Source organism: Oryzias melastigma, linkage group LG13, assembly GCF_002922805.2.
Source record: "Oryzias melastigma strain HK-1 linkage group LG13, ASM292280v2, whole genome shotgun sequence".
NCBI lineage: Eukaryota > Metazoa > Chordata > Actinopteri > Beloniformes > Adrianichthyidae > Oryzias > Oryzias melastigma.
Window position 1 is genome coordinate 1,205,903 of NC_050524.1, and position 11,289 is coordinate 1,217,191.

The 11,289-nt window shown below is 44.2% G+C and overlaps 2 protein-coding genes and 1 long non-coding RNA gene across 5 annotated transcripts in view; 2 read left to right on the forward strand and 1 right to left on the reverse strand.

Annotated features, from left to right (window-relative positions):
• Window positions 1-1,677, forward strand: part of LOC112149488 (cytochrome c oxidase subunit 7A2, mitochondrial) — a 3,467-nt gene extending 1,790 nt beyond the window's left edge. Inside the window, exons 1-4 of one of the 2 annotated variants that reach the window (XM_036214808.1) lie at window positions 121-247; window positions 606-692; window positions 1,075-1,159; window positions 1,503-1,677. In XM_036214808.1, coding sequence (XP_036070701.1) covers window positions 618-692; window positions 1,075-1,159; window positions 1,503-1,561 — 219 coding nt within the window. In that variant the 5' untranslated portion in view covers window positions 121-247; window positions 606-617 and the 3' untranslated portion in view covers window positions 1,562-1,677. Of the gene's footprint in view, window positions 1-120; window positions 248-605; window positions 693-1,074; window positions 1,160-1,502 lie in introns of those variants that run through there. The other variant, XM_036214807.1, reaches the window with a different exon arrangement.
• Window positions 1,678-3,781: 2,104 nt separating this feature from the next.
• On the reverse strand, window positions 3,782-8,716 carry chp2 (calcineurin-like EF-hand protein 2). Of its 2 annotated transcripts, XM_036214806.1 has the most exons (8): window positions 8,312-8,716; window positions 6,893-6,965; window positions 6,745-6,783; window positions 4,800-4,880; window positions 4,561-4,685; window positions 4,421-4,482; window positions 4,172-4,294; window positions 3,782-4,107 (listed from the first exon to the last, which is right to left on the reverse strand). In XM_036214806.1, exons 1-8 carry the CDS (start codon window positions 8,376-8,378, stop codon window positions 4,054-4,056), a joined length of 624 nt encoding a protein of 207 aa, XP_036070699.1. In that variant the 5' UTR covers window positions 8,379-8,716; the 3' UTR covers window positions 3,782-4,053. The 2 variants fall into 2 exon arrangements, with proteins under 2 accessions (XP_036070699.1, XP_024133783.1); XM_024278015.2 differs by lacking the exon at window positions 6,745-6,783 and having other exon boundaries at window positions 8,312-8,689.
• LOC118599512 lies at window positions 7,869-8,613 on the forward strand. The gene is made up of 2 exons (XR_004948899.1): window positions 7,869-8,169; window positions 8,260-8,613. It is a non-coding gene; the product is annotated as an uncharacterized LOC118599512 (long non-coding RNA).
• Window positions 8,717-11,289: the final 2,573 nt, after the last annotated feature.

The following is an 11,289-nucleotide window of genomic DNA, read 5'->3' on the forward strand; positions in this document are numbered from 1 at the left end:
GGGTCACATGACGTTTAGAGTTTGTGTTTCACCGTTTGAAGGACAGCAAACAGCCGAGTCTTCGCTCACAGACCAACAGAAACACCTGACTCCTCATTGGTTGCAGCGCTCAGGCTCCCACGACGTGATTGGCTGTTGGAGCAGCCTGCCCCGCCCCCAGGAACTGGATGTGACCTTGTAAAAGGTCTAGGTGTCGTGTTGCTGCTGATCCGGAGGAAGTGACTCTGACAAACAGCAGAAACCATCAGTGAGTCTGACAGCAGATTAGACGGACCGGAACCAGGACAGTTCTGGTTGTTGGGTCACCTTCAGTGGTTCCTGTTTGAACTCTGGAGTCCGAATTTGTTTTTTAGTTTTACATGAAATAAAAAGACAGTAATACTGTGAGAAACACAGAAGCCTGAAACACGTCATTTCAAATAAACCAGAATCCACTTTCAAACAGTCAGAGTTAAATCAAGTTACTGAAAAACTGATTCAAATGTTCTGAATAACCCGAACTGAACCACCACAGACCAGAACCTCCTCTGACCCGCCACATCAGGACATCACCACAGACCAGAACCGCTTCAGTTTTCATCTGAAACTTTGGTTTGTGTTTTCAGAAAGTTCCAGTTATGCTCCACCGGGCCTTCAGCAGCTCGGCCCGGCAGCTGAGGAACAAAGTTCCGGAGGCCCAGAAACTCTTCCAGGTGGGAAAGAACTTCTTCTTCTTTAGATTAAACCACAGCTGACCAACAAGTCCTCCCAGCTGATCCATGAACAGCCAGAAGCTCTCAACATGAACCATCAGCGAGTTTCTCTCTGAGTTTTGGGTTCAGATCCTCCAGGAGAGGAAGAACCATGTTCTGAAGGTTCTGGAGGTCCAATTCCTCTTTCTGCATCTGAAGTGTTTGGTTTGTGACACTGAAGCATTGAAGCACCGAAGCAGTAAAACGCACCACACCACTGTCAAAAGTCGTTAAGTTTCTACAGCTGATCATTTGGGGGCGCTATTGATCAGGATGGGGGGGGGACACATTTAATGAAAAACTGAGGTTCGGTTCTAAGGCGATCCTGGTGTTCTGGTTCCAGGAGGACAACGGCCTGCCGGTCCACATTAAAGGAGGAACCAGCGACGTTCTGCTGTACCGAGCGACCATGACGCTGACCATCGCAGGTGAGCTCACACCTGCAGACGGACAGGAACGGTGACATGATGAGATGAACTCCACAGGAGAACGGTTCTGATCGTCTCTGGAATGTTTGCTTGGTGTTTGATGGACTTTGATGTTCATCAGAGTGTTTGTCCACCAAACTGTGACGTTCCACTGATAACCAAAGTTCAGTCTGGAAGAGAGACGGTTCAGATGGTCCAGTTGAACATTTTTAGTTCCTAAACCAAACCAGACCTGCTGATGGGCGAACAGCGAACCAGGACCATGACCTGAACTTGGGTTTGGATCCAGACTGTAGATGCTGCAGAACATGTTTAAGGTAAATGTGTTTGTGTTTGTGAACAGGAACCTGCTACTCTCTGTACTGGCTGCTGGTGGCGTCGATGCCTCAGAGGAAGCCCTGAAGGACAGAAGGTGTGGAGCCGACGTTTGCTGTGTCTGATTGTTCTGTATCTCATCACCTTCTGTTGAATGTTGATGTTTCTGTAAAAAATGGTCAAAATTAAACTTTTTCCTCCAGTTTCTGCTCTCTTGTGGTCAGATCAACGATGGGGAGCATGTTTATGTTCGAGTCGTTCGTCTCTGGTTTCCTGGTTCCTTCTTTGTTCTGTAAACTCAAATATTTTTCTTTTTTCGGCCCGGATACTGGTTCCCTCCCAACTGCTCACAATGAAATCACAAATACTCCAAACCTGCTACAGTAACTGCATCAGGTGTCACACCATGATTGGCTCCTAAACGGGTGGTTGTGGTGCTGAGGTAGAGCGGTCAACCTCTGATCGGAAGATTGTAGGTGAGCTTCCAGCCTTGCTTGCTCATAGATCGTAGTGTCCTTGAGCAAGGCACAGAACCCCACACGGACCCTGGAGGTTCTAGGCTGGCACCAGTGTGTGAACGTGTGTTTGTGGGTGAACAGGACTGTGACTGTGAAGCACTTTGGACCTTCAAGGAAAGTAGAAAAACTCCAAATAACTATACGCATTTACCGTTTCTTATACTCATCACAGAATGTTTTCCAGCTCTCTCTGCTCTTGCTGCTCCTGAGTACCTGGATCAGGTGTTCAGCCAATCAGAATGTGGACCCAGTGAATCAGTGAGAGGGGGTCGTGATTGGAGACTTGAAACCTGACCCCCCACACATACACATCTTTATCTTATAGTCTTTGGTCTTGGTTTGGTTCTTCCGCTCTAAGATTGCAGACTTGGCTTCAGGTAAAAAGACTTCTAGCGTGACTTGGACCAAGTTGTTGTCTTGGACTGAAGTTCTGGTCCTTGTATCGTAAACTCATTTGAGGCTTGATGTTCTCCTGTCATTCTAAACATTTGATCTGGACTTTAGTTTGGGAGACTTGTTGCATTTTTATACCCGTGGATCTTTAACTTGGAACTTCTAAACTCGTCTTCTTCAATTTGCTCCCTAAAGATCTTTGATGTTCTCCTTCAAGACTCAGACATCAGAACTGACTTTGCCTTTAGTCCTAAAGATTTATGTGATGCAGATCCACTAGCACTTTATTTTTGAAGATTTGAGCTCAACCATTTTGATCCTTTCAGGTCTTCACACTTAAGACCAAAACTATCCTTTCAATACTGACTTGTGGTGTGACTTGGACTTCTCTGGTCATTTTAGATTTGAATTTTAAGTTCTCTTGTTGGACATCAAACCAAGTCTGATGACTTCCTTCCACAGACTGGAGGCCCGACTTAGTTCTGGATATTCAGTGAACATGAGAGGGGTCTTCTCTTTGTCTTTTCTAAAAGTCTTAAAGGAAGCGTGATGCAGGTTACTGCCCGCCTCCTCTTACATTTAAAGGTGTGTTATTTGGAGGTCACGCTGGTCCATCTGGAATCACGTCTTCAGGTGATTATTTAAGGTGCATCACGTCATCCTGGAGCTTCCAAGATCAAATCTTTCCAGCTAAACCAGAAAATGTTAGAATTCAGGGAGTCTTTTGGCAAGATCCTGGCGATTTGATTCACATCCTGATACGTGTCTGACGATACGAAACATATCACAATGTATCCTAAGACTGTACCAGAACAATTTTCCACTATTTTTAAGAGTATGAGTTAAAAAAAATTCTACCTGAATATGAATACGGCTTTCATTGTAACAGATTCTGCAAACAGCCTGTAAATATCCAGACCATAAGCAGCCTGTAAATATCCAGACCATAAGCAGCCTGTAAAGTTCAGGACTGCAAATAGAAGAGAATCTGATGGCAAACGTACAATTTTCTTGGGTATAAAAAGTCTGAGTTCTTTGGACTGGAGTTTGGAGAACTGGACCATAGATGTTCTCCAGCTACTTGACGCCTCACACCAACTCAAAAGAGACAAAAGCGCCCCCTTGTGGCACCCTTCAAAAACATGCCGTAGGATAGAACCTGCAGTGTTTTTCTAACTTTGATTCAGACTGCAGAAGTTCCTCGGATGAGGAACAAAATGTTTCTGCTCCATGTGAAGGAGTCCAGTTGAGCCGACTGAACTCTCAGTAAACAGCGGCAGATGATTTGCTGAGAGCAGTCTGTGTTCTGTGCAGGAGACGCTGATGAAGTTCTAAAAGTTTGTTGTAGATCCACAGATCTGATACCTGCTAGTTCCTCATTAAACTTCACATTCAGTTTATTCTCATCTTCTACATTTATTGAATTGCCACCCAAACATTTTTGAGATTTTCCATGACATCATTCTTGAACCTCTGTCAGATGAACTCTGACGGTTCCAGTTTGGCTCCAGTTCCAGACTTCCAGATGACTAAAAGAAGTCCGGTTGTTCAACAAATCCTTCTGGATGCTTCTGCTTTAACATTTCCAACTATTCCTTCATGTAAAAGTCTTATAAAGCTTTGGTGAAGAAGAAAATCCCGTCAACCGACTTCTCGGATCTTTGGTCGTCATTTCAGGAAGCGGATGCTCATCTTGTGCTCAATGTCCACTTTCTCCAGTGACTACGAAGAAACCAAAAATCAGAGAGCTGTTTTCTGAAGGTTTCAAACTTTTCCTTCTCGTCACCTTCTTGAACTCATCAAAGGAAATGGCGCCGTCACTGTTGAGGTCGGCCTCCTGGATGGCTCGCTCTGCGATGCTCTGCAGCTGCTCCTCCGTCACCTGCAGCCCCAGCATGGCTCGCAGCACCTGCACACACATGTGCAGGAGATCTGTCTCTATGCAGATGATGCACTGCTCTATTTGACTTGTCACTTTCTCCACTTGTTTTATAAAACAGTGGTGTTTAGTGTTTGTGATTGTTGGGAATTGGACCTGCAGAAGCTCGTCTCTGGAGATCTTCCCGTCTCTATCCTGATCGTACAGCTTGAAGGCAACTGAAAAGATGTTTCAGAGTCAGTCGTCTGGAGGACACTCAGCGGTGGAGCAGGCATTCATGAGAAAAGCACACCAACATTTGAGTTTCCCGGTCCTGCTGTTGGCTGGTTCCGGCTGTGTTCTGTCTCTGGAGCGGTTCTTCCCCGTTGGACGAAAATGAGCCAGAATCCGGACAAAAGAAGGAAAGTCCAGTGTTTCTTTTCTGCAGGCACGAAGAAAGAAGCCATAGCTCAGAGTCAACCAAAGCAAAGGGGTCTAAAATGCTGTCAATGTCCAGTTTAGTAATCCAGATGAAGATGGTCTTCATGAGACTAACTCAGGAGGAAAGAAAGCTCCGATGATTCTGCCTCCGACGGGATTCTCAGTCAGTTCCCGAATTTCTTCAAAGTCTTCTGGCCTGAAAAACGCAGGAACATGTTTAATGAGACAAAAGCAAAAAGAGTCAAACAAGCATTCTGGACCAGAAAAAGGAAGTGCCTTCATTTCCTCTGAATAATCTGGAAAAGTTCAGTCACTCATCTAATCCTAAAGATCTAAACCTGAATCATTCACGTCTAATCCAGATGATTCTCTTTGTTAGTTTAGCTTCTTCAGTGAGTGTGACGGATTTTCCTGCAGAAAATGTGCAAACGTCACAGAAACAGAGCAGCTGGAAACAGACCACCAATGAAGATGATGCTTCAGCTTCAGCAGAATGTTTCAAAACGTCCTTGAAAACGCCCAGGAGCACATTGGAAAGCTCAGGATCGCTTTAGAACTCTTTGGAATGGTCAGGAACCTCCAGGGAAACTCAGAAAAGCAAAGTAAAGCTGAGGAGCACTTAGGAAACCAAATGAATGTTTTGGAACACATAGAAAAACTCAAGAGTTCCTAGAAACACGTGGAATGCTAAGGAGAGCACTGGAACACCTAAGAAAGAGAAGTTAATGCTTAGGAACGCTCAGGAACTCCCAAGAGCACTCAAAACACCTAGGAATGCCCAGGAATACCCACGATTGCTCAGGAATGCTCAGGAACTCTTCTAGAATTGCTTATAAATATTCAGGGTTAACTAGGAGCCTCAGGAATGACCAGGAATGCTTAGGAACACCTAGGAAAGCAACATAATGCTTAGGAATGCTCAAGTACTTCCAGGACCACTTAACAAAACTTAGGAATGCCAATGAATATCTAAGAACACTAAGGAACGCTGAAGGATCCCCAGGAACGCCTAGGATAGCTGTGGAACGGCCGTGAATACTCTGGATCATTTAGAAATTCCTGGGAACACTTAGGAACATCCAGGATTGCTTATGAACGCTCAGGATTAATTAGGAGGCTCAGGAATTCCCGAAAATGCTTAGAAACGCCTAGGAAAGCTCAGTAATGCTTAGGAACACTTGGGATCAACTAGGAGGCTCAGGAATTCCAGAAAATGCTTGGGAATGACCAGGAATGCTCAGAAACACTTAGGAATGCTCAATAATGCTAAGGAACTTTCAGATACTCCCAGGAACACTTAGGAGCACCTATGAATTCCCAGGAATGTCCAAGAACACCCAGCAATACTTAAGAATCCCTGAAACTCTCAGTAATGCCTAGGATAGCTTTGGAACGGCCTGGAAAACTCTGGGATACTTAGAAAGCTCCTATAAACACTTAGGAACATCCAGGATTGCTAATGAACGCTCAAGATCAACTAAGAATGCTCAAGAAGGCTAAAAAATGTTTACGAATAACAGGGAATGCTGAGGAGTGCCAAGGAAAGTTCAGTAATGCCTAGGAAACCATAGTAGTGCTTTGGAATGCTCAAGAACTCCCAGGAGCACTTTGGAATGGTTAGAAACATCTAAGGATACCAAAAAAAACCCAAGGATGCTCAAGAATCCCCAGGAACGCATAGGATAGCTTTGGAATGCTTTGGATCACTTAGGAATCCCTGGGTACACGTGGGAAATGCCCAAAACACTCGGGATCAACTATGAACGCTCAAGAATGCCTGGGAACACGTAGGAACACTCTCAACAACGCTCACACTGCGACAGAGCAGCTCATGGCTAAATGAAACCATCAACAGAGCTGGTTATGAACAGTTTTCATCATCATCATCATCGTCGTCTGTGCCGGAGTTTCTTCTGTTGGTTTTGGAAATCTGCTGAGTCCGAAGTTTATTAAAGCACTTTGGAGACAAACCTTGTTCAGAATTTAAACAATTTTTTGGTTCAGTAAAAACATTCACAGCAGATTGAGGTTTTTGTTCTGAAATAGAAAATATCCTGAACTCATCGTTCACAGAGGATCCAGACTGACTGATGCAGGACCTGCAAGAAACCAGAAGGTCTTGATGTGTGACGCTCCGAGGACGGAGAACAAGTTCCACTCGTCCAGGTGTGTGTCATCAGATGGGACTTTACGCACGCGCTGCCTCACCTGAGGTGTCCTCTGCTGTCTTTGTCCAGAAGCTCAAACCTCTCGTGGAGCCGCAGGAGATGAGCTGCAGAAACTGGAACGCAGAACATGACAGTGAATCATCACTGCAGCTGAAATGAGACAAACCCTCAGGGAGAGGATGAACTGTGAAGCATGGGGGTGGAAGGCTGATAATGTGGGCTCTCTTGTAGCCACATAAAACTGCTTTGTTTTTATACTTAAGTAAGAATTTTACTTCACAAAGATTGAGAAATGATCACTTCTTTTTGCTCATTGGGGATATTTTGAATAATAATCTCCTCTTAAACTGTCAAAATACAGATTTCTGTTCTGAAACCAGCAAAAATTAATCATCTAATATAAATGAGAAATTGTAAATTATTTTTTTCTTTACAAATGGAAAGTTTTCTAATGAATCTGGACAATTTATCTGAAGAAACACGTTTTTGTAATAGATTTAAACCATAAAATACATTTAAAATAAACACAGAAAGTATTATAAAATAAAAGGAATTTACAAATTAATCAAGTAGTTAGATATTTTATAAAAATATGTTGTATTTTATAGTATAATAAGCTCATGTTTTGAGTTGATGTATTTTTTTAAGGACGTACTGCTATGTTTTATTACATTTGACACATTTTAATCCTGGGATTTGAACCCCCAACCAACTTTGTCCAGTCACACTCTCAGCTATATTAGCTAAATGTTACCGTCTTTAACCCTCCAAACTGACCCGAAATTTACCAACCAAACAAAATCGTAACTTTTAGCGTATTTTATTTAGCGTAATCTACTCCTAGAATAAAAACCATTTCAGTTGGTTTGTCTGTAATCCAAAGAGAAACAAACTTCCCTGCAGATCCACAGAAACAAGCAGAGTTCATGAAATAATAGATGTGCTGTTATCAGCTGATCACAGCTGTTATGTCATGTGATCAGCTTGTTCAAGTCGATCAACATCTGGATCAAATACGTTTGTTGTTTATTTCCTGATTTAATGAAAGAACATTGAATGGATTCTGAATGTAAGCGGTTTGAATTCTGTGTCTGTCATAAGAAGATGAACTTCCTCCTCGGAGACGAACTGGACCAGCGTTTTATCTGCTGCTGCAGGTCTTCAGCTGCGGTATCTGTCTGAACATTTCAGGGCGTCGACAGAACGGCTGAATGCTCCCATCCTGAAATGACGCAGAAGATAAAACGGAGCTTAGCAGGTCCAGGACAACGGACCGGTTCCGTCATGTGTCAGAACTTCTGCTCTTCAGTCTGATCTGTGAGTATCTCTGAAGTCCTGCTTCCAGTCTGGAGCATCTGAAGAACATCGTATGTCTAACATTTGTTCTCCTGGACCTGTGCCGTGAAGGCAGCCGCTCTCTGACCCGATCAAAGCTTCAGAACCGAGCGTTTGGACTCACAGCCCGTTTCCCCCATGAGCTGCTGGCCGTCTGGGATGTGGCTCAGGCTGGAGCTGCTGGAGCCCATCCTGCTGCCGCCGCCGTCGAGGTGATCTCCAGTTCTGACAGACGAGCGCTGACCAGCAGGGGGCGACGGCGAGGGGCGGTCTGAAGGGACAGGAAGCTGCTTTATGCAAATCCAAGTCTGACTTCATTCAAGACGAGGAGAAACGAGGAAGAGATCATCATGCCACGCCGTCTCCATGGCAACCATGTAGAGAAAATGACCTTTTTCTGGAAGAATTAAAATGTTTCCGACACTCTTTTGTTAAATTCAAAAACATTTTTATAACTTTACCTTGATGGATTCATCACCTTCAACACCTCAACACCCCCCACCCCCCGCCTGCTGCTATTTTTCTGTGGGGGGAGGGCAGAGGATGACGACAACAGTATCATTTCTAAACACTAGATGGAGCTGTTTCCACAAAAATCAGCAGGCGGTTTCTCTCCATGAGGTTCAGACTTTTCCTATAAATAGATTTGTATGATGTTATGTTTGAAATCACTTTATGTTAATCCTGTTACAGAAGCTAAACAAATAAAAAAAAGAAGTGTTGTCAGCAGGTTTATAAAGCTGAATATGTGAGCACAAGTAAAACCTGCTTAAAAACACTCTTTTAAGATCTCCTTTGGTAACTTTAGTCCATGGATTTGTCTTCCTTTTCCATCTGCAGCACTAAAGCCTTTTTATTTCGGCATAAACACCCAATAAATGAACATCTGGGTCCAATCAGGTCTGAAATGGATCCAAATGCAGCTTCAGATGAAGAAAGTGGTTCTGAGTCCAAACGGAGGGAAAGGAAAGAGGCTGAAATGTGGAGTGTCAAGCACAGAGGGGGAGGGCTCATCATGAGGGCTCGTTTGTTGATCTGAAGGTGAAGACAAATCAGTTTAAACGAACGATCAAACAACATTTGTCTTATTACAAACACATTCAACATTTCAATGAAGTATTTTAGGTTATTTAGCTCCAGACCTTCATCAACAGGATGCAGTTCCAGCAGCTGCTCTCTGAGGGGCGGTGTTGAGCTCCAGCCTCAACCAGGATAAAACCATCTCTTCCTCTGACCATCATCCATGAACAAACGGCAGCCTACCTCTCCTCTCAGCGCCGACAGGATCAAGGCTCCTTCAGGGTCTCCTGCTGCTCTCAATCAGGAGTGAGAACCAACACTCCAGTTTCCAGGAGCTCCAGAGGTCACACGTTCGATTCTTCTCTCCTCCAGGAGGAGCACCAGAGGAAACCCGGTCTGGACCAGACCAGAACCAGCAGGAGAAAGTCCTGGAGATGTTCTGCTCTGAAGGCATTCGGCCGATAAAGTCCATAAATAATTCTGTTCATCATACATCATTTCTGGTCTTCAAGCCTGTGGTGCAGTGGGAAACCACTCCGGACTTGAACATTAAATGTTCCTGCAGAATTTCACCACCAGCTGGAAGTTTATTTTTATGAATCTTTTCCAGATGCAACATTTTAGAGAAGGCGATTTGATCTGATGGAGACTTCCTCCTGAAACGTTAGAGGCTCTCCTCAAAACGTGGAGAAGAACCAGGTTGGTTCTGGTAGCATCTGGATTTGGGTCAGTAGAGTCTCACATGATGTTTCCTCAACAAGAGACAGACGTTCCCTCTGCGGTACCGACTGTGGTACCGATTGTGGTACCGAGTGCAGCGTCTTCTGGACTGAAGGCCTTCACAAGGGACTCATAGTGTCAATCTGTGCAAGGAGACACACACATGCATATACGTGCACATGGACACATGCACACACACACATGCATATACGTGCACATGGACACATGCACATACACACACACATGCACACATGCACAAACACACACACAGACACATGTGCACACCCACATACACGCACAAACTCACATGCACACACACATGCACAAACCCACGTGCACACACAAACATGAACGTGCACATCCCCACATATGTGCACACACAGACATATACACACACACGCACATGCACGTACGTGCACATGCACGTACATACACGTACGTGCACACTCACACGCACATTCACATGCACACAGACACACATACACATGCACGTACGTGCACACGCACACATACACATGCACATACGTGCACACACACGCAAACATGCAGCTAAGTTGGCAGGAATTCAAAGGTTGTTCTTCGGTAACATTTACAGTCAATCTCAGCCGTTCATCTCCACAAACGACTTCCAGCTTCTGTGAAAACCCCCAACAGAAACAGAGGCTCCGCCCATATGACGTTCTATTTTCTTATGATGATATCATCAAGTGGCGAGTTCTTTCTCTGCTGAGTCCAGCTTTTGCTTTCCTTTTTCTGTCATAGGAACTCAGTGACCTTTGGCGTTCCTCAAGGCACCTCCTAGGGCTGTTGGTTTTTAGGTTTTAGTCACCAGGAAGTTGTTGGAAATGATACATAAATTCGACTCTTGCAGCTTTTTCATTTTATAAACAGAATTTAACTTTTATTGCAGCTTTTTTATGACTGACTTTTATTTGACTGCATCTCCCCACAAAACGACAGGTTTCTGATATGAAAACAAAGGTGACAAACGAAGTGAAAGTGGTTGTTTCCAGGTTTAATGATTGCCACCACGCCGGTTATTAGTGCTCAAAGTGACGCGTGGACGCTCAGCGGCTGTTTCTGAGAAGCCACGCCTCTTCTGCACTCTCACCTGTGCAGTCTGTGGGTTTTCCATCCTTGATAACGAAACCACAGGTGTGTGGTGACGTGTGACAGGAGGGCGGAGCAAAGATCGCTAATGTAGAGAAATGTGCCAGCTGGGAATTTACATTTTAAGGATCTGAATGAACGTGAAGCGTGCAACAACGTCCACAACGATGGATAGAAATGTGAAAAAAAGGGACAAAAAAACTTTTTGACTGAATAAAACTGTGCTGTCCACCCATTTATGAACTTTTGTTT